General features: G+C 36.7%; 1 protein-coding gene across 5 annotated transcripts in view; it reads left to right on the top strand.

Moving 5' to 3' along the window:
• ESYT2 (extended synaptotagmin 2) overlaps positions 1–27,277 on the top strand; it is a 66,691-nt gene that overhangs the window by 22,997 nt on the left and 16,417 nt on the right. For all 5 annotated transcript variants that reach the window (XM_085227032.1, XM_085227031.1, XM_085227029.1 and 2 more), the window contains exons 2-13: positions 1,948–1,989; positions 2,711–2,845; positions 4,007–4,083; positions 7,777–7,849; positions 8,733–8,822; positions 18,624–18,679; positions 23,045–23,165; positions 23,746–23,922; positions 24,308–24,390; positions 25,743–25,791; positions 26,442–26,531; positions 27,029–27,124. In XM_085227032.1, coding sequence (XP_085083158.1) covers positions 1,948–1,989; positions 2,711–2,845; positions 4,007–4,083; positions 7,777–7,849; positions 8,733–8,822; positions 18,624–18,679; positions 23,045–23,165; positions 23,746–23,922; positions 24,308–24,390; positions 25,743–25,791; positions 26,442–26,531; positions 27,029–27,124 — 1,089 coding nt within the window. The remainder of the gene's footprint in view (positions 1–1,947; positions 1,990–2,710; positions 2,846–4,006; positions 4,084–7,776; positions 7,850–8,732; positions 8,823–18,623; positions 18,680–23,044; positions 23,166–23,745; positions 23,923–24,307; positions 24,391–25,742; positions 25,792–26,441; positions 26,532–27,028; positions 27,125–27,277) is intronic.

The following is a 27,277-nucleotide window of genomic DNA, read 5'->3' as shown; positions in this document are numbered from 1 at the left end:
CTCACCATCTAGTTTCCGGCTAAGTTTAAATCGTTTTTTATGCTGTACTTCTAGGTGGCTTAAAGCACCTTGGTTGTGCTTCTGCTCTGAATTTCCCTACTGAGGATGCTCTCCTTCCACTAGTCATGCATGGAGAGGTTGTAGACTGATTGTAATACCCTTTTAGGTTAGCTGGACACACGTGGTTTTATTAATACACAGGGATTTTGTTTGTAGTTTTAACTTTCCAAAGCAAGCAGAAGGGATGGGTGTCTAATCAGGGAGACCTTCGTGGAATAACTGGAAAGCAATTCAGTTATAGTTATTTATATTGAAATTATATTGAGAATGTGGGTTATACTGTGACTGCATAGTAAAGCTTGCAGTGACTAGTCATGTTTCCTGAAGATTTTCTTCTGGAGCAACAAATAATTAAGCAGTCAGTACAGATGGAAGGAACCAGCGTACATTAAATAACATGGCCTCAGGCAGGTGTCTTTTAAATATATGACAAATTATTTTTACAGTAGTCTAAAATGGAATTCTTACCTTTAATCCTTAAGGGAAAATAGAGGGGAGAAGAAAGCAACAACATGGTGGGTTATTTTGGTTAATTTCATTTCTGTATTTATTTAGAAAAACAGTTCTGTTACTAAAAAAAAAAAAAAAAAAAAAAAAAGCTCTTGGATGCTTTCCTTACAGTCAGAAAGTCAGAAGCAGATGCTCCTGATCATCCTTGTGCCATTTGTAGTGGTTTTGCTGGATCTGTGAGAGAGTTGTAAAAAGTTGTATGGAAAAATAACTGACTGCACTGATTGCACTTCAGGGAGCAACCTTGCAGCACAGCTAAAGCACACACAGCTGGGAGAAATTTGGTGCTGCTCTGGAAATAACTTGAGTATACTTGAGAATATGGTTATGCTGATTGTTAGTGCAAAAATATAATAAAAATTAAACTTGAAAGGAGTCATTAAAGGGGCTTTGAAATTCGAATTGTTGAAAATGCAGTTTAAAAAGTGTGCCTCTCACTGTTTATATGTATAACAGGTTATTAGTGAAAATAAGTAGTCACCATTGCTATGTAAAGCCTGTTACACTATGTTACAGTCTGTTCTGCTCTGAAGAGATTAAGACTTTGCAATTCATTTGAGACATTGCTTTACAAAAGTCAGCAGATGTAGGTCACGGATTTTTAGTTCAGAGGCTCTTCATGTTTCAGTAGTGTGACCTGCATCCTGTCATTGAAGTTGGTCACAACATTAGAAAAAAAAACTTTGTTTCTGCTGAACTGCACTTTTTTACCTGTCTTGTTTGTGTGGAAGAGACAAGGTTACTAACCATGCTTTCCTTCTGGAAAACTGCTTCTATTTGTTGTTTTCCTGTTGTGATGGGTACTTTCCATCCAGCTATATACCATCACTCCTCTGTCTGTCACTGACTTCTGCAGCTGCTTAAGAATGGGAATTATTAAAAATGGCTTTTGAAGAGCTGCTGGGAGAACTTAAATCCGTGTATTTGAGATTCAGCTGAACGTAATAGATATTTCTAATCGTAATTTATTGATATTGCAAAAGACCTGGCACAAATGAAAGGAACAGTTGGAGTTGGAATTCTGGCAGTCGTGTTAAAAAGCCTTTGAAACATGAGAGGTAAAGTTAGTTGACATCTTGCACTAGTTGACAGCTATGCTTATTATTTCTTTTTAGCTTGTTTGTGGTTTTAAAGCAACAGTAAATTCCAGATGTCACTATAAGGTATATGCCTGGGCTTGTGTTTGTGTAGTTTGGAAATGAGCTCATATTTATTTCCTTGAATTCTGATAATCTTATCAAGAACACTAAGTATTTAATGTGTTGTTCACTTGTATATAGTGTTTGTATGGAGATCACTAAATTTCCTGTATTATAAATAACTGGATACGATCGATGAATATATATTTTATATTTTTCATTTGTTTTTTCTTTTTAGGTCCATTTTCCGGATACAGAAAGAGCAGAATGGCTCAACAAGGTAAGGGCAGCAATTAGCACTGCTTCCCAAAAAATCCAAGGAGGAAGGGAATTCAAGATCTAAAAGACAGTGGGAAAGAATCTGGGAATAGGATGGTTTTAGCTTTCTGTGCTCTTTTTACAAGTTTCTGGTTGCTGATCCAGTCAGCTGTGAGAAAGAGCTGTGATACATTACATCTGTTTTCATGAGGTTGAGATTGTGTGTGATTTTTGGAGAGTGACTTTAGGTGGCATTAGAATAATGACAGCTATAATTGTGTGGAAGTCATCACAGCTGTAAACACAGTTTTTTATGTTCTACTTTTCTGGGATGCTTTCCAGTTGCTGTAAGTTCCTGACCTACAATCTAAAAATAAATCAATTTTGCAGTTTTGATTTGTGTTTGTAATAATAATGTAAGATACCGATCTGTGTAGCTTGGATTTATTTAAATGCGTTTCATTCAAAGATCAAAGAAGAATGTGAGTTCATTAGAAAATAGTAAATAAAGTGTATGTACTTAACATTCAGCATGTGCAGGCTGCATGTGAATACATGGGATAAAAGAAGAAATTTCTTAATATAATTTTATTTCTTTCTTATGTCCGTAATGTACTGTCTACAAAACTGACATGTTCAAAACATTGTACAGTATTTCTTAACATCTGCTTTCAAAAATATTTTTAGTTACTTCTGAAGCTGTTTTATAAGTAAGTTTTTTTTTTTTCTTCTCTTTTTCTTAGACTGTAAAACAAATGTGGCCTTTTATTTGCCAATTTATTGAGAAACTCTTTCGGGAGACCATAGAACCAGCAGTAAGAGGAGCGAACAACCACCTCAGTACCTTCAGTTTTACAAAGATTGATATTGGTCATCAGGTCAGTTTCTGGTCAAGTCTTTTTAAGAGGCTCTACCTTACGTACTGTTTTCATGTAACCTATTTAAATCTACACAGAAATAGTTTTTGGTGGTGCTTGATGAGCCTCATTCTGATTTCTGGTGTAACATTAAAATAAAAATGTGGCTTTTTTTTAATCAGAATTAAGATTTCATGGTGGTTTTCTTTTTTAATTTTTTATTAATTATTATTTTTTTAATTATTATTTTCCTTCCAGAAGTCTGCCTGAGAACAGGGTGAAGTCTCAAATTATAGCAGCATCTACTTATGTGAAGAGCACATAGCAACGTGATCTTAATACTGTTCATGTAATGCTTTAGATTAAATGAGCACGGAACATTATCCTTTTCTTATCAGATGTTCCAAGTGCAATTATCTTGTTTTGTAACAGATGTACTTGATAGCATGTAATGTATGGAGTCCAGTAACAAGGCTTCTGGCTCAACTTTTCACAGGACTGCGTGTTACAGTTTCAGGGAACAGATAGATGTTCACCTGCTGTTCAGTCCCATGAAGAAGGGATCATAGTATATAACTCATGTGCCTGCAGGAGAGCCTATTTGACCAGTCCAAGCTAAGAATAAGCTAGCACTAATTCCAAGAAGTTGGGCACTACTTATTCTTACCTGCTTCAGCCAATATTTTTACTTTTTGAGAAGATGAAAAGCATACAAAGTGCTGTACCTGTTGTGTTTTATGTATGTGTGTGTGGAGTTAGTGGGTTATTGTTTTTTCTGACTAAACTATTCTAAGGAACAGTAGTTTTAATTGTAGTTCTATCTGGACAAGGAAGTGACACAATACTGTGACAGCTGTGTTCTAGTACAAAGAAATCAGATGTTTACCAGAGAAGTTGAAGTAGAGGTTTGGTATAAAGCCTCTCGTAAACACTGAACTAGTAAACAGTGAAATCTAGTGGTCTGAACCAAGAGTAATTGCCTGAAGGGTTGTGATTGAGTGGATCCTTCTGATTGTCTTCAGCTAAACTGATAGAATTACTTCACACCTTTGATAGTGCTTATAGTAAATGTCTAACTTGGTATCTTCACACATAATTAGGTGTATATGCACCTTTATTTCTAACTTCAGAGTTTAATATTGCATATATCAGTAAGAAGTTTCAGTTTTCTTCTTTTTTCAGCCTCTGAGGATAAATGGTGTAAAAGTGTACACTGAAAATGTGGACAAAAGGCAGATCATTTTGGATCTTCAGATCAGGTGATCTTTATTCTTATATTGCAACAGTGCGTATGCTTTAGAATATGTCTTGTTTGTTTAAGTGGGCAGTTATGTTGGGGTGGAGAGAGAAGAATTGCTTTGGTACACAAATGTTGTTACTTCTGATTGCAAGTGAACGGAGGAAGGAACTGCATGCTGTAAATGGCATTTAAATGAGGCAAATTGTATATCAACTCTCTGTATGACTGCATCATTAAATTAACATTGGTTAACTAGAAAAAATATTTCCAAATCTAAAGCATGATCTATGAGTTACTGCCTTTTTTTCTAATTCATTACAACTTCGCCAAAGGATTTGGTCTGTATGACTTGTCTTTTCTCAATTTCTTAGATTCTTTATAAACACAATATTAGATAAAGAGAATGATTGCTGCTTAAGTAACTTGTGGTCATGCCTCCAAGCATAGTAAATCTATGTATTATATAATGGCAATTGCTTCAGGTTTCTTTGCCCTTTCATATAGGTTTATAAATAGACCTACCCTGTGCTTGCCAAAGACTTTCCTCCACAGTATCTGCAGTTACAGGGTTTTTTGAAAGGACGCTCAGTAAACCCAGCAACGTTTCTGTAGTTAACAGTCATAGATAAGTATTATGGTGACTGTTTTGCCTGTTTGTTGCTTGTGGAAAGGCTGGTTTGTCAGTCCATTGTAATCCTGCAGAAAGCAGCCTTCTGTATTTCTTGCTGCTTCCTCAATAGTAACTGAAAAGATAATTAGGCATCTCTGCCTCTGTTTTTCAAAGTCAGTTCCAAACTTTAAACTTGATTATTTTTAATTTTGAAATATTTTTCTAAATTCCAGCTGTGTTTACGACTATAGGCTCCTTTTTCTAAGATGGGCTCCAGAGTGTTAAGATCTAAACTGGTTACTGCATCCTGAACTTCAGTTCTGGGAGGTTGATTACCTTTGTGAGCAAGGGCCAAAAAAATTCCAGGAATGTCTTATTTCCTAGACTTCAGTGAAATCTCCAGCCATATGTTACATGGCATGACATTGCAACCTAGTTAGAAAAGTGATAACAGCTGGAGAAGAATCCAGTCTAACAGGCTGAAATAAATTCCTTGAAGTAGTTTAAATAACAAGCCTAACAGCCTGACACTGCTACCAGCAGCACTGTCTTTCAGGCAGAAAATAGAAATTGAACTATGGGGTGACTATCATAGCTTCTAGCAATTGAGGCTAGAATGGAGAAATTTGCTACCACTGCACTGGCAGTAGACAAAAATAAAAATTGGTTTAGTAGACCTTTTAAAATAATGAGAATAGTTCAGAATACAGAATTACAGATCACTGTAATCTGGGAAATGTGCTTATGCTATTCTTAAGGCTTTTTCCTCTGGCTATTTCCTACTGGCTACAGTGATCACATACAGTGTACTTGGCTTCTGATCTGATTCAGTACAGCTATTCTTGTATTCACACAAGTCTGTCCTCATTAAACTGTAATCTATCCCTGTGGTCTGTCCATTATGGGAGCCATAATTTTACTAGGGTACTATGATCTGAATGTATAGAACTTGCTGAGTAAATGAGTCTTCAAGTTGTATGTTAATGTTGCTGTGGAGTTCTGTGCTGCTTTGACTGTTAACAGACCCAGATAAATATCCTAATGGATAAAGTCGTGTTTAATTTTATTGAAAGGTTGAAAGTTGTTGACATTGCATCCTTAAATGCAGTTCATTACTATTTCATACTCCAATTAGTAATCATTTTATTATGGATTGTCAAATGAACATATTGTTTCCCAGTCATCATTACACAAATAACTCTGTTACACAGTGCCAAGACTGAAGTTTCAGTTGCAGGTTTGAGTTGGCCTTTCTGTAATATTGTTACATAAATTTATAACATATACTTATAGAGTTGGCTGTGTGTGTGTGTGTATAAATAGCTGGCTAGTTAGATACAGATATAAAAAGAAATTACATCGTTTAAAATTGTGTATTAAAAATTATATACCTATTTTTAAACTGCATTCTTTCCAGAGAAAGCAATGGTCATCTTCCTAAACGCATTGTGTTGTTTTCTTCCAGTTCCCTAAACTTGTCATTTTGAGTAGTCTGAAATAAATTCCAACGTTGGGCATTACAAGAATATTTTACTGCTCTTGTGCTTTTCTTTTTTACTGTATTTGTTTGAAATCAGATAGCATCATCACACACACAGCACAGTAAACTGCAGGTGATTTGAATAACGGATATGAATGCAGCCACTCTCATCTTCTTTCTCTTGATTCCGCCTTGTGGGAGGTTCCATTTTCTTCATAATTTCCCAGAAATAATTTCTCTGTAATAAGATTACATCAAATTTCTAAAAATGGCTGAACAGTTTTTTGCTATACAGCTTAGGTCTCTTGGAAGTTAATACAGTTGTGCACCTAGAATACTTTAAGTGACAATCCTGTATTGGTAGCTTTGTCTTACTACCTGTAATGTTTCTGTATGCCAGAAAGGAAATGATTTCAAACTTGAAGCTGTATTTCAGCAAAGCTGTTTGACATATGAAGAGCCACCAATGTCCAAGCCAGTTTGTAACCTCTGCTTACATTATCTAAAAAGAACCCAAATGTTTCTGCTGTTAGGTTATAAAATGAAAGTATCTGTTAACCAATTCATACTTCAGGATTGAAGTGTATCAGTTCTAGGATTTCTCAAGCAAGTGATATTGACCTTGTTTTTAGTACTATGACACTATTTGGGCTCCTAAGGATAAGCTTGGAAGAACGGAAAAATACCTTTCTATTTTATCAACAGATATCTGATATAAAAATAAAAATTCATCTATCCTTACTGCTTGAATGACTTGAGGAACTAATAGTAGTGCCAGATCATTGTTCTGTGTTTGAATTGAAACTCAAAGAGAACTGAAAATCTTGCAGTAACTCCAAAAGCAGCAGAAAGAAATTAAACGTGCAGAAGCTTTGGTTTTACTGGCTGGCCAGCATGTGCAGCATTTTAAGCATTTGACCTAGGGAGGGGTGCTCCCGAAGTGAGGCTCAAGAACTCCTCAGAGAAGAACTTCAATTGTTTGTAATTTGCTTCCATCCTTCCTTCCCCTTCAGTAAAGGCTTGTCTCTTTTGGCTTAAGGCTTGCTCAGTGGATCATCCTACTAAGCATGCTTAGTTTATTGAATTTCTAAATATTGTCTGTTTTTGCAAGTCTCTGGATAACTCAAAACAGCTTTCATTTGTAGCAAAATAACCACCTCAGCATAGTGCTTCTTTCATTATATTAGATGAAAGTGGACCTACGTCTACATAATGTCATTGAGACTTGTGTAACAGCTTTCCTAGAATTTCCCAAAATTAAGAGTACAAGTGTGTTTCTGGAGATGATAACATACATCTTTGTATTAATTTCTGGGTGTTTTGATAATAGTATTGATGTTATGAGGCAGATGGAATGACTTGGGTTAGAAGGGACCCCAAGGATCATTGTTTTATTTTTTTTTGTGTGTGTGTTGTTTTGTTGTTTTGTTTTTTAACAGTCTTGATCTTGTTATGTGTTCCAATGCTTAAACATGCTTTTTTTTTTTTTTTATATATATATATATGTATATAATATAGGCTGAGATTTAAGACATCATCCTGCCTGTGCAGGATACAACTAACTCTACTGCAGTTTAATTTATACAAATGAAATGTATTCCTTTATTGCTTTTATTTCTTAGTTTTGTTGGAAATTGTGAAATTGATTTGGAGATCAAGAGATACTTCTGTAGAGCTGGTGTAAAAAGTATACAGGTAAAGTACAATTCTTCTTTATTTTGATATCCAGATGTCACTGCACTGCAGTTCATGGATGAAATAGTTTACAAGTTGCCAAAGATAGCCACTAATTTTGTGATTTTGTTACTTACCTTTTTTTTGTTTTTCCAAAATTGAATAATATTGATATTATGTAAAACTTCAGTAACATGACTGAGCTGAAAAGGGTACTTTGAGATACAGAATTGTTTTAAATCAGTACCATATTCTACTGGAAAAGAGAGAATGAAGCTAGTGCAAATGTACATTTGGTGTGTGGGTTCATAAGAGGAATCATTTATCTTTGCTTTAGGTATTACCTAATAATGTAGATCACAGAATAACTAAATTGCAAGGGTTGAAAGGGATCTCGAGCTCGTTGAGTCCAACACCCCTGCTAAAGCAGGTTCCCTACAATAGGTTGCACAGGTAGGCATCCAGATGGGTCTTGAATATCTCCACAGAAGGAGACTCCACAGCCTCTCTGGGCAGCCTGTTCCAGTGCTCCGTCACCCTTACTGTAAAGAAGTTCTTTCACATGTTTGTATGGAACTTCCTGTGTTCAAGCTTTTGGCCATTGCTCCTTGTCTCTATCACTGCATACCACTGAGAAGAGCTTGGCCTTATCTATCTGTCTCCCATCTCCTTTTAGATGAATGAAGTGAATTTGTAAGACAAGCATTTAATGCGTATGTACAATTTTATGGATTTGGATGAAGTTTTAGACATAAATATAAATATATATATAAAATATGTATATGTAATTCTTCCAAAATTGGGAACTTTATGAATTAGAACTGTGAGCATTGCCAGTGAATAGATTATATTTAAACTTAAGCTGAATTCAATTCCACTGTCTTTTTCTGTTTCTCTCTCCCAGATCCATGGTACTATGAGGGTTATCCTGGAACCACTAATTGGAGACATGCCCCTAATTGGTGCACTATCACTTTTTTTCCTTAGGAAACCTGTAAGTAGTATCTTCATTTCTAGTCTCTTCAGGTGATAAACAGCTTTAGTCAGTAGATAATGGAACAAGAAATAAGCAGCAAAAGGAATAGACTTGAGAAATTACTGCCTTTGTTTGAAATTAGTTTCCTGTGGAAATAGTGGAACAAAAGAAAACAAGATGAATAATAATTACTTTGGAATTATGAAATATATATGTCAAAGGTGTCCACTTTCCTTAGAAGCCTTATGGTTAAAAGAAGAGCAATAGGTACCTTCTAGATGGTTTGTAAGAAAACATAGCTGCTGTTTCTCATGACAGTCTGCTAGAGAGTATGGACTGTGTTAAAGTTCCACTGCATATGTACAGAACTGTAAAAACTATGAGGGTGCTATTTACCACAGATTAAAGTCAAAGTATGGAGATGATCTACTCTGATGATTAAAGTTTTTAACTTAAATAGTAGGTAGGCAATTTTCATTACATTTACCAGTGACCCAAGTGTGAGAACAGGTATAGTACAGATTGAGATGGAATTGACATTTAAATTGATCATGACAGTAGCAAAGTGGGAGAAGATGTCATGTTGCAAGAAGTGCTGGGCTGAAGTTCCTGTCTGGGCAGGAAGAATAGCCAGAGCCTGAGCTGCCAGTGTCTTGCTGGTATGAAAATGGCATAGCAAGACTGGAATATATAAACAAGAGGAGAGCTTGCAAGAAACATTCAGTTTCAGGGATAGAACTTCAACAGAGATACTGACCAGTTGGAGGGTATCCAACTGAATGGAGAATGAAGGAAAGCATGATTGGTAGCACTTGGGAATGACTTCAATAGGCTGCTTAAAAATAATCTGAATTTCTGATGTCTTTTAAGAACATATTGAACATTCATCCATTAGGTCTGACATAAGCATAGCTCTTCTAATTCAAATAATTCTCACCTCCCTCAGCCTTCTGGCAGTGCTTTGCCCAGTGTAGCCCAGAATACCATTGCGGCTAGGGCACATTGCTGGTTCATGTTCAACTTTGTGTCTGGGGAGCGCAGGTCCTTTCCTGCCAGGCTGCTTTCTACCTGAGTGATCCCCAGTGGTGTGCATGGTACTGTTCCTCCCCAGATTCAGGGTTTTGTACTGCTACTACCTTGTTGAACTTGGTGAGATTCCTGTTAGTTTATTTCTCCAGCCTTTTGAGGTCCTCTGGGAAGCAGTAAAACCCTCTGGTGTGTCAGCCACTCTCCTCAATTTTTTGTCATCAGCAAACTTGATGAGGGTATGCTCTGCCCTATCATCCAGATGTTATGAAGATGTTACACAGGCTTGGACACAGTATTGATATCTCAGGTACACTACTAGATACCAGCTTCTAAATAGATCGTGTCACTGATCACCACCCTTTGGGCTCTCTGTTCAGCCAGTTTTTATCCCCCTACACTGTCTGCCCTTATGTCAACAGCTTGAGTGTGAGGATCTTATGGAAGACAGTGTCAGAGGCCCTGCTGAACTCCAGGAGGACACCGTTCAATGCTTTCCCCCTCATCCATCACGCTGCTCAGTTTGTTAGCTTGTTTGTAGCTTGCCATGTTGGTCAAGCATAACTTTTCCCTTGTGAATCCATGCTGATTTCTCGTTGTCATTTTTTCCTTCAAGTGCCTGGAAATGGATTCCAGGACTAACTGCTCCATCCATATGACAATCTTGTTTTAGAAAAATAGAAAGGAGTATGTAATACATGTTGTGTGCTTGCTGGCTGAAAGTTCCTTTGATGTTTTGTGTGCGAGGCAGTTTCAGTAATTTGAGCTTCAATGTTGTTTTTAATAAGTATAGTAAGAGAGCAGGTGGGGGGGTGTCATGGAAATTCTTATAACATACAGACATTTTAAAGAAATTAGTTGTTCCTATCTGTTACTCAGAAGTATATTTTGCGTTGGAAGGTTTTATGTCTTGGATATTTTCTAATTACAATATAAAAAGAGTGATGTCGACATCGAGCAGATTCAGATTATGCCTGATTTTATATTACAGATATATGGGTTTAGGCACTTTGAAACAGTCTCAAATAGATTATCCTAGTTTTCTCATCACCGTGACTCTGAAAATTTTATCTTATTTTCATGGTGTGGAGGCATGGAAACATATTCTTTACTTGAATGAAGTCAGTAGATAGGTAATTATATTCTTCAGTGAAATCCCATTATTTTAATACAGTTATTTTGCTCTGTCTTATATTGGTTTTGTTGACTTGGTGAAAAGATAGGTTTGTGTGAGTATTTATATATGGCCTAATAAAAAAAAATCTAGTGTTGGTTGCTTCTTTCATGTGGCTCATGTCATTATTCTAACCCTTTGGTAAAAGGGAGGCACTTCATGCAGCACCGTTAAAAACATCGTTTCTCTTATTTGGAAAGGATTGGAGGAATAAGTTGAGATGAACCAAATTTGGATATCTGCACATTTCTATGAGTCTAAACATTAGGGAGATGTCTGCTTAGTTTTATCTCCTTTTTATCCTCTGGCACAAGAAGTAAGGGTTTGGGGCATCCGTTAACGTTCATGTTTAGACTAGGAAATTAAACAGGGCCATGAGAAGGATTGAATGTTAGAGCAGTCTGCACCGTGTCGTTGTTAGCGTACTCACTGTTTTTATTTCTGTTTAGTGCTCTCCCAATCCATTTCCAGACTCAGTACTGAATGCTTATCTCGTACTACACCTAAGGTAGTAAACTGAAAATTTATCAGATGAAACAATAACATTTGTTGTCAGGACCTTACGAGTCCCAGCTTGGGAAAGAGTTCCAGAGTGCTTCTGTCTTTAGTCCTAACCCTGTGCTAACTAATTAAGGGTCTGGTTCACTTAGTATAACGAGAAAGGATGGGGAGTAGACTGAACTAGGAAAATTCAAAAAGTCAATGCCCACACCCTAAACTGTTAACAAAATTATTTTTCACCTTGTTTTCATTTAAATGCTAAGATACTGGTCAAGGTCCCAGCAAACTAAAGGATTGTCAAAAAACAAACAAACAAAAAACAAAACAAAAAACAAAACTGTGAATCAAGTTATTCTGTAGTTTTGTTATACACAGATCTCGAGGTTTTTTCCAAGCAGACTTATAGCAGTAAGCAAATTCTGTCACTTTATTAGAGAGCAAGTGGCTGCAGCCAATAAAGGCTTGACTTTACTTTTAGTTTTTTGTTAGGAGAGAAGAGGAATTAGTTGGCAATAGCAGTAGATTTTGTTCTCAGATTTTCCAGTCTAAAGTAACGGGCAACAATTCCACTTGCTCTGTATCATCTGTTTGCTGGCCTTAATGACTATATAAGGCAATGCTGCCCAAATTAATAGTTCTGAACATACTCGTTTAATGAGTTTGCCAGTCTCGTATTTCCGAGTAATGCATGGAGTATAAAATGCTCCAAGAGTTGTTACTTTGCATAGAGCTTTAAAATACTGTATTTTCTTAGTGCGAAGAAGTAGAAGTTTCAACAGCTTATAAAGTATGTCTAAATTTGTAAGAAATGTCAAGAGAGAGAAATGCATGCATTCTAACGTTTTCAAGTTGCCTTTTAAATCAGAGCTTCAGTGCTGGATGGGTTAGCACTGTGTAAATGGCCAAGATTTTAAAGTCTTTTACATGGCTTTTCATTATGTTAACACAGTATACTCTTACCATTCATTCTGCTTCTCAAAATGTAGTTGTCTTTCAGTTTCATAACAAAATATATCACATAGTTAATTATTTTGATTTTTGGCTCAGTTGCAGAAATGGCTTACAGTTGTACTTGATTGGTAATATTCAAAAGCTTATTTAGTGGCATGTTTATTATTGAAAACCTGTCCTAAGCCAGCCTCCTTCACTTTAAAAAAACAACAACAACAACAAAAAAAACCCTGCCCGCCTCCAAAAAGCAAAACTGACAACATTATTGTTCTGAATAAACAAGGGCTGGAATGTAGAATGGAATTCCTCTATAGCTCTTACTTCTGTATTCTCTCTGTGCTTGCCACTTGCTGACTTGGGCTCTGCTCACTAAGTCAGTGTGTCAGAACTAGTGTGAGAGTGTGAAACAGAGAGCTGATAGAAGGATGGAAAAGAACAGAAATCAGGGGGACTTGCCTTGAATTTTAACTTTGAGTAGCTGAATCCAAGAGATTTTTACAGGATCAGTCATGAAACTTCTTTTGATCACTTTCACTCAATTTGCCTGCTCTCTTCCCTGCCGAACTACACCTCTTATTCATTGATTGTCTTGCTTTAATCTTTGGACAGATAGAACTGAAAAACCTACTACTGATAAATAGTTCCTGTGAAAGAAACCCTTCTGTTTCCTATAACAGTGATGAAAAATGACATAATTTCCACTTTCTATGACATTGTATGGTCTAGCCTTGCTCAAGGTGTTGAGTTTATTATGCGTAAGTAAGTTTGTTGGGGAAATGCTCTGGAGAATGTTATTTATGAAATTATTAGAACAAACTTATCCTTATTCCTGGATGACCATTCACAAATAACAGAAGAGGGCACATTACCCTCCATCTCATTATAGATTTCTTGGAAGGAGCACAGCTTACCACTAGAGTTGCAATCTTGTGCTCAACAGCGGAGCTCAAATTTGTCCTGCAGAAATCTTACACTTCTTAACTTGATTAGCAGGAAGTTGTTCATCAGCATTTTAAAACTTACTTTGTGGTTTTTCTTCTGAGCTTACTTGTACTTGTGGCAACCAAATAAAGCCCCAGCATTGGCAGTGTTTAGAGGTTGCCTTTTGTGCAGTTATGGACTTGTGTAATGGCACTGTATATTCTACATACCAGTACGTTTGTTTCACTTCATAAAGCATCTACGGTTTTGAAAACACTGAATACATAAATACACTCAACAGGTTTTTAGCCTGTATTTTCTTATGGGCTGCAGGGTGTGTGTATTTATTTTTTTAACTCTTTAACACAAAGGAAATGAAGGGATGGATTAAGAATATCACAAAATAAATGGATTTTGGAGCAGAATTGAAAGCAATAGTCAGTCTCTCTTGCATGCCATGCAGCCACTATAAGTCCATGGTTGAACCAAACAAAAATAAACTAAGCTGTGCTTATCTGTGCATAAAAGAAAAAAGCTAAGTTAAACAATTAACTTTTTAAAATGTTTTACATTTCTATTTCTTCAGTGGTGTGTTTTAAAGGATCTCTATGGACTTAGTTTTTTTTCTGTTGCACATAATAAATGGAAATGTAAGTCACGTATTTACAACACTGTTTCTTGCATTTTATCAAAAGCTGCATAAGTCAGTCATGTCATATCTGCCTGGTTCACATGTGTGCCTCAATTTTTTATCTCTGTTAAAATCTCATCTTCCCAGACTATTGATCTTCATTTTAGAGAGCATTCTATTACTGTTTTAAAAGCCTGTGAACCTCAGAACTGTTCTTCTATACTACTTAAACATCCTTGGATTTGTCCTGTGTTGCATGTAACTAATATAGGCATTTAAGGAACTTGTTAATGTAGTTGCAGGTTGATGTCGAGCTTTATGTGGTTGCTGTAACATCTGCATGGCTATTTTTGTGCCAGTGAGTTTCAATAATACTTCTTTATTTATTTGCATTGTTTTGCTTTATCAGCACTAAGAATCACACCTTGCACATTAGGTACTCTTGAACTCCTTCAGTGTCTCTGGAAATAGAAAAGGTAGCTTTTTTTTTTTTCTTCTTTTTTTTCTCCAGTTCTTTTTACTGTTGCTTTTCCAGATGATCATTAAGCATTACATGTAACCAATCCACTCTTTCTCTTATATGTAGAAAATATCTGAGAGCTCTTCATTTTTGTTCTGAAAGCTCTCTGAAATGGTTTTTGGAAGCTTTCCACTTCTCACAGTGCTTCTGCTACTGTGCTAGTAGATGAATTCCAAAGATTGTGGTTCTGAGGGCTTCCCTTCCTTGCCTCAAGTCTCAAATACTGTAAATAGAAGACGTAGGGAAGGAGAACAAAGGAAATTACAATTGATATTTGGAACTTGCAGCTTATGATAGGGCTTCTACCAGATAACATGATTATTTCTGACGTCTAATCTTGGTTGAATGTTTGATTCATAAATTCCAAAATTATATGATCCTTTGATGAGACCTTAAGTCAGCCAGGGTAACCCAAAAACACTTCTAATCACGGAGGCTTCTTAAAAACACAAAATAGGTAGGGAACTTTTAAAACAGCTCTGAGCTCTGAAGTAGAGTTGATTGAGTAGTGAAGTGTTTGGGGTAGGTAGGGAGAGGAGAAGCCGTGGGATCACTGCCCTGGCTGTGCAGCTGCTGGCTATTTCCCTCTTGGTGCTGCCCCAGTGAGCAGGTTCAGCTGCCCCTGGGAGAGGTAGCTTTGGAGTGCTCAGGGGACGGTGCCCTGGGGCCCAACATGGAGAACCTGGCTGCCTTCCTTTCCTTCATTTTCCCTGCCTGCTGCGGGCAGCTGCACTGTGTGCTCATCATATAAGAAGGTGTATGTATAAAGTGTGTATTAGTAGTTCCAAGCTTTTAACTGCAAGTTCAGCCTCCTGTATGTGCATCCTTGGAGCACATCTCCCTGTCTGCCATTACTGCTGGCTCAGGGTCTGAACCAGTAGGCCTGGAACAGCCCATTAGCACGAGCCTTGAGCCGGGTCAGTATTTTAATGTAGACATGTTCTGTTATTGGAATGCCAGTTGCAATAACAAAGTCATTGAACGCTGTGAGCACATGTACACCTAATCGATTTATTGGACAGATTTTGGACAGTCACTGGTTTTCACATAAAGATTTTATATTCCTTTACCTTTCCTTTAATTAGTATAATAAAACATGTACAGGAATAAGGGTTTGTGTCTGGGTATGAGTGCCTTTCAGTACAGAGTGTAGATGAGACAAATTTCTTTGCTTTTCAGGAAGGAACAAATTTTTTTCCCACTGCTGTCAGCTGAGAAAGAATTGAATGTACTTTGAGTAACATGGCACATTCTCATTAACTGGAAACTGTAATGAGTGTATGAAATCCTGCCCTGGGGCAGTTTGCTGGCTGCTAACAGCCTCTGTTTGCAAGGCATCTCACCTGGAGGCTACCATGAGCTATGGAAGGACAGTGTGCTGTCTCTGGCTACGGGCAGAATTTCACTGGATGACAAACTCTGAACACAGCCTCCATGGTGCCCTGTTAGTTCTGCTGCAAGGAACCAGCTGGCACTCCTTGAGTTTAGCCAAACCATGATAATTATGCATTGCTTGAGGTGGTGGCAGAGAAGGGAATGGTATTGCTCAGCTATTTTGGACACTCAACAGGCTGAAAGGTTTTTTGTTCAGTATTCTGTTTTTGTTTTAGTGTGGTGTTTTCTGTATTCAGAACTTCAAAAAGTAATTTGTTAACTGGCAGTCCTTTCCTTGCTCCCTTTTCTCCATAGGGTATGTTAGGCTGGTGATGATGCTTTAGGTTACTATCAGAGCCATAAGTTTTACAAATTATTTTTCTTCTGCTGCAAGTTATGGTATTCAAATGCAGTTGCAGTACATTTAACTGCAGTAAGCTTGAAGGCTTTCTTGTCTCTCTGATGAACATTTCTGTTGTCTGTGCTGATCTCTGTAGTACTGCAGATAATGCCTGAACTTGGTGTTACCTTTTGGAAAACTCATCTTCTGCTACATCAGTGAATTTGTATATTATGGTGGAGTCTGAGTTTGTATGGAAGCCAAAAGTTCAACTTGAAACAACCATTTTGAGAGGAAATAATATGAAGGGGAAAAAAAACAAAACAGAAAAGCATATGTCCCTAATAGCAGCAGATTACGATCAGAGAGTTTTTCTTTCTACAGTGATGTTAGATATGTTTCCAATTAGTGCTGGTCTCTTCAGGTAGAACTGGAAGGAAGGCACAGCACTGGGCAAATTTAGCAAGCCTTGTCCACAAAGGCGATTTATCCTCAAAGCTCAAACAGTTAAAGCTTGATTTCTGCCAGGAGTTTGAAAACTTATATCCCTTCCAAAACATTTCATGGCTTAAGATTTATTTGCAAAGCTCTTCTAGTAATCCTGTAAAGTGCTTAACCTCAGTAATGTTTTTGACTTTCTTAGTTCCAACTTTGAATGGAAAAGGATTTATCTTTAACATTTCGAAAGTTAACCTTTTTCATACTTATTCCTGTACAGTAAGAGGATGAATAGGCATTTCTTATTGACACTAATTGCATTTCTTCTCTAATGACCACAATTATTAGCAATATATTTGTTAAGTTTCTTTCCATGCTTAGTTTTTACGTGCTTTATGGTTTGATGGGTTCTTCAGAATGATGGCAATGAGTTCTTCAGAATAATGACAATGAATTGGTAGCATTGCTTTTGAGAAGAACTGTGTAAATATCAAAGCATTGGTAGTGAGATTGTACCACAGGACAACATGTGTTTCATATATAGCATTGCAAACTATTAGACTGATTTAGGTTATATTAATTGAAAGTCATTCCACTGTCAGTCTCTCTCCTGAATACACAGAGATGCAGGAGTGTAATAAGTGTAAAAGGAAGCAAGGAAGCTAAGATGATCTTGCAGCAGTTTTCTAAAGGGCTATCAATAGGCAAGTACAAAACGTTGAGCATCTGTTGAAGTCTGTAGGTTTATTGACCCTTCTCAATGACATTGCCTAGACACTGATATTATTGCCTGGATGATACCAAATTTATTTTCTCTTATAGTAAGTTTACAGAATAGTTGCAGCTGGTGGGCACATTTTCTTCCTAATTACCTGTTACAGATAGTGATTCATAGCTAAGTGGTCTATAGGTCACATTGTTGACATAGTTGGCCACTATTAAAAACTACATTAAGTAACATTGCTACTTACGTATGTAAATTTATTGTATGTTATCTTTAGTCTAAGTATTCAAAAGAAATTACTAATAAACTATAAACAGACCCTTTATAGAGAATGGTATGTACTAGTTTTTAAGTAGAAAATAAATGTAGGTGATTCTTTTTGTTGGTTTGTAGAAAGATGCAGCACAGGTTCTTGAAGAAGGTCTATCTTCTTCCACACTCACCGTTAGTAGTTTCTCAACTGAAGAATCTCAGAATCCTAACATCTTTTCATGCAGTCACAGAACATTTTAGGTTGGAAGGGAAACCTCCCACTAGATCCAACTGCCTAGGGTCTCATCCAGTCTGATCTTGAACACCTGAGGATGGGGCATCCTCAGCTTCTCTGGGCAACTTGTTCCAATGCCTCACCACCCTCATAGCAAATAATTTTTTCTTTATATCTAATCTAAATCTACACTCTTTTAGTTTAAAACCATTGCACCCTGTCCAGTCATGATACTCCCTGGTGAAGAGACCTTCTCCATTGTTTCTGGAGGCTCTGTTTTGGTACTGGAGAGCCACTATATTATGGTCTCCCTGGAGCCTTCTCTTCTCCAGGCTGTATTGAGTTTATGTGGCAAGGTTTTGGTAGCAGGGGTGGCCCAGCACAGCTCCATGTTATATCAGAGCCAGCTCCAGCTCCCCTAAAGAGACCCACTGCTGGGCAGAGCTGAGCCATGAGCAACATGTGCATTGTGTATTTGTACGTGGAGAAGGATGGGTTATAGGATGATGCGTTGTTTTTCTCATACTGTTTTAAAAGCCATTGCTAAAATTATTTTGAATGGAATAGGTTTTGGTTTTCTGTTTAAAAAAAAACAACCTCCTGGAATGTTATGATTAATATTAAACTTCTCAGAAGTCATCATCCGATTCATTTCCTCAGTACTATGAATTCTAAGTTGCTTTTCTTGTTTCTCTTTTTTTTGTTTGTTTTCTCTTTCTCTGTTATTCACAGCTTTTAGAAATAAACTGGACTGGACTGACCAATCTTCTCGATGTTCCAGGGCTGAAGTGAGTATATATAAAGCAGTATTTGATAGTCAATCTCTCCCCTAACAGCAGCCCCCATAAAACCCAAAATAAGACCCACCTAATCATTTTAGGTTAAATGACTTTGAGCATTTATCTCTTTGTTTTGAATTAAGTGAAATTACTCAACATGGAGAAGGTAGTGATTATGTGTGTAAGTACTTCAAAAGCATAACTAGTACATCTTGCTAAAATAATATTTAGAAAATACAATTTTTAATCTGCTTTTTTTTTTGGTGTTCTCAGCCTTTCCAGATTTCCTGAATCTCGTGAATTTCCTATTTGTCATCTCCTGCAACAGCAAAAAGACAGAGCCTTATTTTATTTTTCAGGCCAGAGTGTTCACATCTTGGCTTATGGCTCTGTCTGCTGATAAATCTGTAGTTGCTTGTATGTAAAGATAGCAAGAAACACCTTTAAGACTGTAATCAAGTTAAATAAACTTTCTAATCTTTTTGAGTGCTTCCTTTTAGAGCTTTCAGTTTATAATGTAAAGATCAAATGGAGTACCAAAAACATTAACCATATGTAGTTGAAGAAAACACGTGGCTTATTTAGAGCTTTTAGGAATGGTAAATGATAAAACCAGAAAGAAAAAAGCAGAAGTACAGAAGGAAAATAAATTGTTTTGTATCATTGCAGTTCTGAAAAGATTAAATCCATGAAGACATTAATACTTATCAAAATTATAATAGTTACCCGGGGGCTTTTTAATATTGAGACAGTGGCTAAGAGGATAATAAGTGGATCTGATACATAGGTTTTGTGACTAGCTCTTTTATTTGAACCCCCCACTCAAGACTGAGCTGATTCCAGATTTATTTTTCTTATCTAAAACCAAGAGTTTGAATTTAGATATTAAATTAATCCTTCAGTGCTCAGTTGCATGCCTGAAATGATTTCTGCTTTGCTTAGACATGAAGCCATTGCATGGCATCCCAGTTAAACAGCTTGAAATTAGAAGTTGCATTAATTAGGCTAATGGTTGCAGGAATTGCTCATGTTTTAAGCCTGTTTAAGACAGCCTCCAAGGAAAAAGGTTCTCTTGATGAGTGAGAAAATATCTTCCAAAATACGGGTCCTGAGTAATAATTTGCTCTTCTGAGATAAGACTAATAAATCTACATTTAGTACTTCAACTTACGAGGCTCCTGTGGTACATATCATGCTACTTATTTGCTTGACAGGAAATGTGAAAACCTGAAATGTAAATGAAGTCTCATTAAGTATCTCAAGTTTATGGTCTCCAGAGCAACGAGGCTTGGTGTATAATGGTGCTGGCTAGATGTGGTATGGTTTCTATAGTAACTGTATCTGAGATGACTCATGCTCTGCCTCTCCTGTAGATTTCTTCAGTGCTGTATTTGCTTTTCTTATCTGTATAGATGGATTGTATATTTTGGTTTGACAGCCTGGCATATTGCTATTGTTACAAGCAGTAATGAACAAGAGATTGCTGCTGCCACAGGTACATTTTTCATCCCATGGCTGTTGGGTGCACATTACTTATTTGTATTCTACAGGTGTCTTAGTACTACTGAGTGAATTTCTGCATTTGCTACTGGAAGTTGGTGTCAGCTGTTAACAACTTCCATTATTCTTTATATGTGACTCCACAAGGGAAAGGACAAACAAGTAATTCATATTCTATCATTAATACTGCTCACAGAAGAGTGGAATTAAAATACCAATATGAGGGAGGTAGTGTGACTGCTCAAGTGCTGTCGGAAGGGGATGTGGGTCACAGGAAAATGAAGTCTGTTGTGGTTGGTTGAGATGCAGTAAAAATACTTTGTGCAATCAGAGAGGTGCTATCCCTACAGTATGAGTAGAAGACGATTGAGGAAAAAAATTCATAGCTGCTTGTTCACAACAAAAATTAGGGAGAGCTAAATAGAGTGCAATTCAGCTGCGTTGTTAACTGCTAATTATTTTTCTGCAATGAAACTGAGATTTCGAAGATGTTTATTGTAATAAACTATGTGAAGCATTTCCCATTTCTCTCATTTTCGTGAGCTAAAAAAATCTCTTCCAGAAGACCTTGGTACTGGCAGTTGTATCAGTAGCATTGGTTTGCTGTATTATTATTATTTTTTTTTCCCTAAGTCAGCAGTAATATCACATTTAGAGGGCAATAGCATGCTTTCTTCCAGAGTGGAAGTAATAAACATAGCAAATGTACTATAGTTTAGCACACAGAGCTCAGCTGGTAAGTATTTGAGGTTAACTGGTAATACTCCACCCATTACAGTTCAGTCTGTAATCACAGGTTCCTCGTCTCATCATTTTACATTTATTTTATTGGAACCTAGAAACCTCTCTCATTACTGGTTAAAATTAGGATGTTGGGGGAAGTTCTTTACAGAGAGTGATGAGGTGCTGGCACAGCTGCCCAGAGAGGTTGTGGATGTTCCATCCCTGGAGGTGATCAAGACCAGGTCGAATGGGGCCCTGGCAGCCTGGTCTAGTGCCAGGTCTGGAGGTTGGTGGCTCTGCCTGTGGCAGAGGATTGGGACTGGATCATCCTTGGGGTCCCTTCCAACTCAAGCAGGTCCACGATTCCATGAAAATTGCTCAAAATCTACTTTTCATCTTTGCATAGAAATTTCACCTAGCACATCTCAACTCCTTTATTTAGCTGGCAGCCGATCACCGGCTGAAATAAATTCTCACTTAGGAGTTTGAAAAGTTGCACTCATATCTAAGTCTCAGTGAAGTATTTCAGTGAAAGAGGTTCATGCATGTGGGTCCTTGCTTGTTTACCCTTCTGAACTAGCGACCAGGTTGCTGTGTACAAGTGCAACTTGGCAGGTTTATAGTCCTTACTTGTCCTAACACCTACTAGTGGGTGCGTTTGTGATGAAAGAAGGCAGCCAAAGGATGCGAGGATGCGGGCTGTTCAGGTTGCTAATCTCTATCATGGAAGATCACTATGGATTTGAAATGGGCAGACTGTATTTAATGTGTTAATTCTGTTACATATCTCTACCATAATATGTTTATCGCTCATGAGTAAATTTTTTTCCCAAATGGAAAATGTAATATATATTACATTTATAACATAAATTTGTAATATATATTGTATAAATACTCTAGCTGCTGAGTCAGCACCACTCCCAACTGCAGATTCAGTCTTAGGAAAAAAAACAAGATTACATGCAAGTATTTAATCTGAAGAATGCATGTGATAATCAAACATATTATCTGCATCATAATTTCATAAAGATTGTAAAAGGAGAATCTTAAAGAAAGTGTATGTAGGTGGAGAAATCATCCGTCCCCGGATCAGTTCCCCTAGCTTCAGTTGCCTGCAGTTCACAATACCTCCACAGTACCTTTTGTTATTGTTTTGTCTGGGCATCCCTCTAATACCACTGACTCTCCCCAAGTTCCTGGTGTGCAGTACCAATCCCGTTCTGCCTGCTGGCAGTTTTGGCAGTACAGTGAGCCACTGGTGTTTGTGTACTGATTTGTGTCAGTTCAGACCCAAACTGGGTGAACTCTGAGCTTAGGAAACCTTTTCTAATTGAGGATCTGAGTTTTTAAATGATTCATTACCACTGTGTTTGTGCTGCCACTCCCTTTTTTACCAGCACAAAACCTGTTTTGCATCCCTAGGCTATATTTTATTTGTCCACAAAGCATGCTTTCTTTGTGTTGCTGTTCAAATGACAGCCATAGCTCCAGAGGACAACTTGTTTTACAATACCACAGTGGGTAGCCAAACTTTCTGGGACAGTTATTACTGAAATGTGAAAGTAGATTAACAGTTAACATCTGCTTGGTTCTGTGCAACCCTGACAAGAAGACTTATGCAATAGCCCTTCACTCTGGGTGGCTTTGGAGGGGGGATGGGAACTTCGGAGAGCTGTACGTTCATGTCTTTGGTTTCTGCTATTCGGTATCGGCTGCCTCCACCTGGTGGCTGTTTTGGCAGGAATCCTTCAGTTAAAAAAAATAAAAACGTTTAAAGGCCAGATTTGACTTCTACCCCAAAAAAGGACAAATATTTGTCCATGTAGGTAATTGCTAATCAGCAAAAGAGGTGAAAGGTAGCTGATAAAAGTTGCTGTACTATGAGGACATAGCGGTTTGTTTTCTATTCTGCCCTGATTTCCTTCAAGTGCTGGTTATCTATTCTAAAGGTGACAAAACCACTCTTAGCTTCTAGATGTGACTAAAAAAAAATATGTTAGTACTTAGGCTTATTTCAGTATGTTTTTTAAGTTTATAAAAAAAGAAAAGGGTTTTGAATGTTAATGTGATTGTTAAGTTTCATGCTTGAGCTTCATCAGTGTGACATGTTTAATTCTCATGAAGTAACTTGAGGATTATTTTCTTTAACAGTGGCTTATCAGACACAATAATACTGGATATAATATCCAACTACCTGGTCCTTCCAAACAGAATTACAGTCCCCCTCGTCAGCGAAGTGCAGATCGCTCAGCTGCGGTTTCCTATACCAAAGGTAAACATGTTTCTGTTAGTACTAATAATTAAGCATTTATTTTCTTCTGCAGTAGTAATTGTCTGAGCTATTCACATCTGTGTGAATTTCAAAATATAGCTATCGTGATAGTACAAGTTACCTTGAATCTCATTATTTAAATGACTCCATTTATAAACTTTTTAGGGAGTTTGATAATAAAACCAGAAAGGATTTTTTTGTTTTGCTCTATCTTTTACATATTACCTGTAAAGCATAGTTCTAGTTCAACTGTATAGATTAAGAATGAAGTAGTATACGTTTTTTATTATCACTGCATAGTGAAGTGCTTTTAACTTGGAAGTTTTTCCTACTTATTGCTCCTACCAATGGCATGGCAGTTTTTGATACAGCAGACACATTTCTGTTTGCTAATGACAGTTTTTCTTTTCAGGAATCTGAATCCTAGATCTGCTGTGGTATTTCCCTGTCCACAATATATCTAAACTATGTTTTATTTTAAGGAAAATGCTACAGAAATTATAAAAATTTACACTGCTTAAATTGTAATCGTACAGAGAGTTTCAGATTATTACGTAAACTGAGCTTTTCATTTTTTCAGGGTGTTGTAAGGATACATTTTATTGAAGCTCAGGACTTGGAAGGTAAAGATACTTACCTAAAAGGGATTGTCAAAGGCAAGTCAGATCCTTATGGAATCATTCGTGTGGGCAACCAGATTTTCCAAAGCAAGGTCATCAAAGAAAATCTCAATCCAAAATGGAATGAAGTTTATGAGGTATAATCAATAAAAATGTCTTGTTGTGCATTCTGTAAAGTTGTCTTCTGTAATTTCTAAAGGAAATACTTTGTGTATTTCCTTGAGGAACTTCTTGACGTTTCCCTCTAAAAGCCCATTTTACAACAAAACAGAAATTCTCAACTGTTATATATACTTTTTATCCAGACCTAACATCCGTAACCTTTAAAAAACATTTTGTCTTTTAATGCCATCATTAACAGATTACTTCTGAAAAGCTCTTATGCTTGCTCAACTCATAGAATTGTGTTTTAAAGCATACTACATCAGAGGTTTTTTTGTTGATGTCCCATTTGAAAAAAAAAACAAAACAAAAAAACAAAACAGTTTTACCATTAACAGTGCTGCCTTAATGTACTTCCAGGCCTTAGTATATGAACATCCAGGACAGGAGCTAGAGATTGAGCTCTTTGATGAAGATCCAGATAAAGATGACTTCCTTGGAAGGTAAATGTTGCGGAGAATATGTATGTAGGTGTTGGAGAAAAATTAAATGTTTTGATGTAACTTTAGTTTTCCCCTTCTTGTGTTTTATTGCACTTGAATTTCTGTTACATTACTGCATTTATAAATTACTTACCTTTTTCAAATTATGGTATTGTTTGCTAATTATTTGGACTCTCTGTATGTATATTAAAGTCGGAATATTTCGAGACGTATATTAAAATACTGTGCCTGTGTGTGTATATACACAGATGTATGTGTACATATTTATTGAAAAGAAAATAAGGTGTTATCAATACTCAAAAAAAAAAAACCTGTGGTTTTTTTAAATTTCTTTTTTGTTTGTTTTTTGAGGAGTTGTACCCTACCTTTTTTAATATTCTTAAGCTAGCATTAAGTACTAATTATTTCTTCAGGAAAAGTTAGCGTATCTTTATGTATTTTCTCATCTGCATAGTTTTTAAATGGCTAGCTCAGAGTTTATTCTTCCTCTAAGAGCTGATTTTAGCAGTTTGGATAAAGAAAAAATATTTCTCTAGTGCTTTTGCAAACATTATGCACTCTTAAATTCCATAGGCCTACCTTTAGTGTTTACTCATAAACATTTCAGGGTTTTAAGTCAGCTTCTTTCTCCAGTACTTTGTCACCTTTATTTCTTACAGAGTTTTGAGGCTTCAATTGTTGCTTTCCATACAGAGTAGAACTCCCTTATCTTTCCAGCTCCTTCTCTCTTAACAGGAGCAACAGTACCTATTTCTCACTTAAATAAAGAAGTAGGTAGTGCAAAGGCTTCTTTTCTTTGCACTTCCCTAATCTTACACTGAAGTGGTGGGGGGTTGAAAGTGGCAACTCAGTCATGATGTTTGTATCAGTACGAGTAAAATCAAAAGCCAAAGCAAATGTTCATGTGCCAGCACACATTTGTCTGCACTGTTTAATTTTGGCGGATTCCCTGGTACACTTTTGGCTTGTGCAAACTAGTATTCTTCCAGACAGTACTAAAGCATAAATTTGGTCATTTTTCCAGGGGGTATTTCCAGTTGGTAGTTTGGTTGTGGTCACAGTTTGGAGAGTTTTGCCATGTGAGCCATATTTTGCTAGTTCCTCCCTCAGCTACAGAATGGGCTCTAGTATACACTAGTATATTTTCTGTCATTCTGCATTCCTTCTGGCTCAGCCATTTTATTCCCTACTTCTTTCTTTCTTTCTTTCTTAGGGGCTAAAAGAATAGTATTGTTCTGCTCTCTTGCTCTCTCTGGAAGCCTGGATATCCAACAAGAACAGGGTGGGGTTTGAGCTCTGTATTTTCTTGGTACTTGTCTAACACACCATATTTGTGGGTTTTTTTTTCCTAGTTTGATGATAGATTTAATTGAGGTTGAAAAGGAGCGACTTTTAGATGAGGTAAGTGTTGGTTAAGTTCTTTTTTTTTTTTTTTAAACAGTAGAAAAAAAGGAAAAACCAATCAAAAACCAAAGCCAAAACAGAACATATGTTGTACATTTAGTTCTTGTATTTTTTTTCCAGTAGCTGTGTGCTTGAATAACCTTAATGCTAGAGGAATAGATTCCATGACAAGCAGTGCAGTAGTTTAAGGATGGCTGATAGCTGAGAATGATGGCATTCTTCTTATTCTTCTTCTGTCTGTGGAGTTTAAGATTACCAATATATGAATGCAGAAAACAGTGACTTAAGTGTTTAGTGAGGACACTTTCTTGGATTAACTACTGGATTAACTACTTTTAGACTTAAACTAATTAAACTAATTTAGAAGAAGATGGAATTTTTATCCTACATGTAAGAGCAGTTTTACAATAATGTTACTCAGGGTTTGTGTTTGCAGACCAGATTTAAAGAACTCAAAGAATTCTTTTGATATTTTAAAAAATGGTTGAATAAATTAGATCTTTTGAGGTATTTTTGGGTTTTGCAGATTTCAGCTCTAGTGATTTTTCCAGTGTGCCTTAGCATTTCCTAAATCCCCTTCAGAGCCAGCTACAGTTATGTGTTTGTTTGGTGTCCAGTTATTTCACATTACTTTGCTTAACTTTCAGTGGTTTACTTTGGATGAGGTGTCCAAAGGAAAACTGCATTTAAAACTGGAATGGCTCACATTGATGCCAACAGCAGAAAACCTAGACAAGGTACTTAAGGAACACACTCCTTTTCTCCTAGACTTTTTTTCTTTTCTTTTTTTTGGTTTGTGTTTGTTTTAAATATGTAAGTAATTTATTCTCTAGTTGTTGTGAATTTGGATAAATCTCTAACTTCATTTCAAGCTGTCTTTCTTTAGAAATCTCAAATGAGTCCTACCTGTCAGTGAACTTTTGTGGCATTAAAATGCTTTTTCACTTTTTTTTTCTTTTTTCTTAATCTTATGGCTTCAAAAAATCAGCTAACATTTCATTGGACTGGAGATATCTTTCCAATGTGAAAAAAAGATACTTAAGAAGTGAGATGGAGTTGATGGAAATACCTATATCTATATGAAGTCTTAAAAAGGTGTTGTGTATTTTATAGTGTGCATTTGTGAATGTTTGGGTTTGGGGAGTTGTTTTTAAAATACTTTTCAGGAATGGAACAGAAATAATATTGTTATTATTTGATTTACAGAAAAGCTCACAGTATGTTTTTGATTTAGGTATTAACAAGCATTAGAGCTGATAAAGACCAAGCCAATGATGGGCTGTCTTCTGCATTGCTTATTCTCTACTTGGACTCAGCAAGAAACCTGCCCGTAAGTTATATTCTTGTGGATACCCTTTCCTCATAGGTATCTCTTGCTTATTTTCCAGCATGTCTTGCTTGGTAGTATGGCACGCTGCTTCACTAACACACATTAAGCCATGTGTTCTACACTCTCTCTCTTTTCAAAACGTGTACTGTAAGG

Source organism: Meleagris gallopavo, chromosome 6 (genome assembly GCF_905368555.1).
Source record: "Meleagris gallopavo chromosome 6, MGAL_WU_HG_1.1, whole genome shotgun sequence".
Classification (NCBI taxonomy): domain Eukaryota; kingdom Metazoa; phylum Chordata; class Aves; order Galliformes; family Phasianidae; genus Meleagris; species Meleagris gallopavo.
The sequence above is the reverse complement of the archived record's forward strand: the minus strand, read 5'-3'. Positions and strand labels throughout refer to the sequence as shown.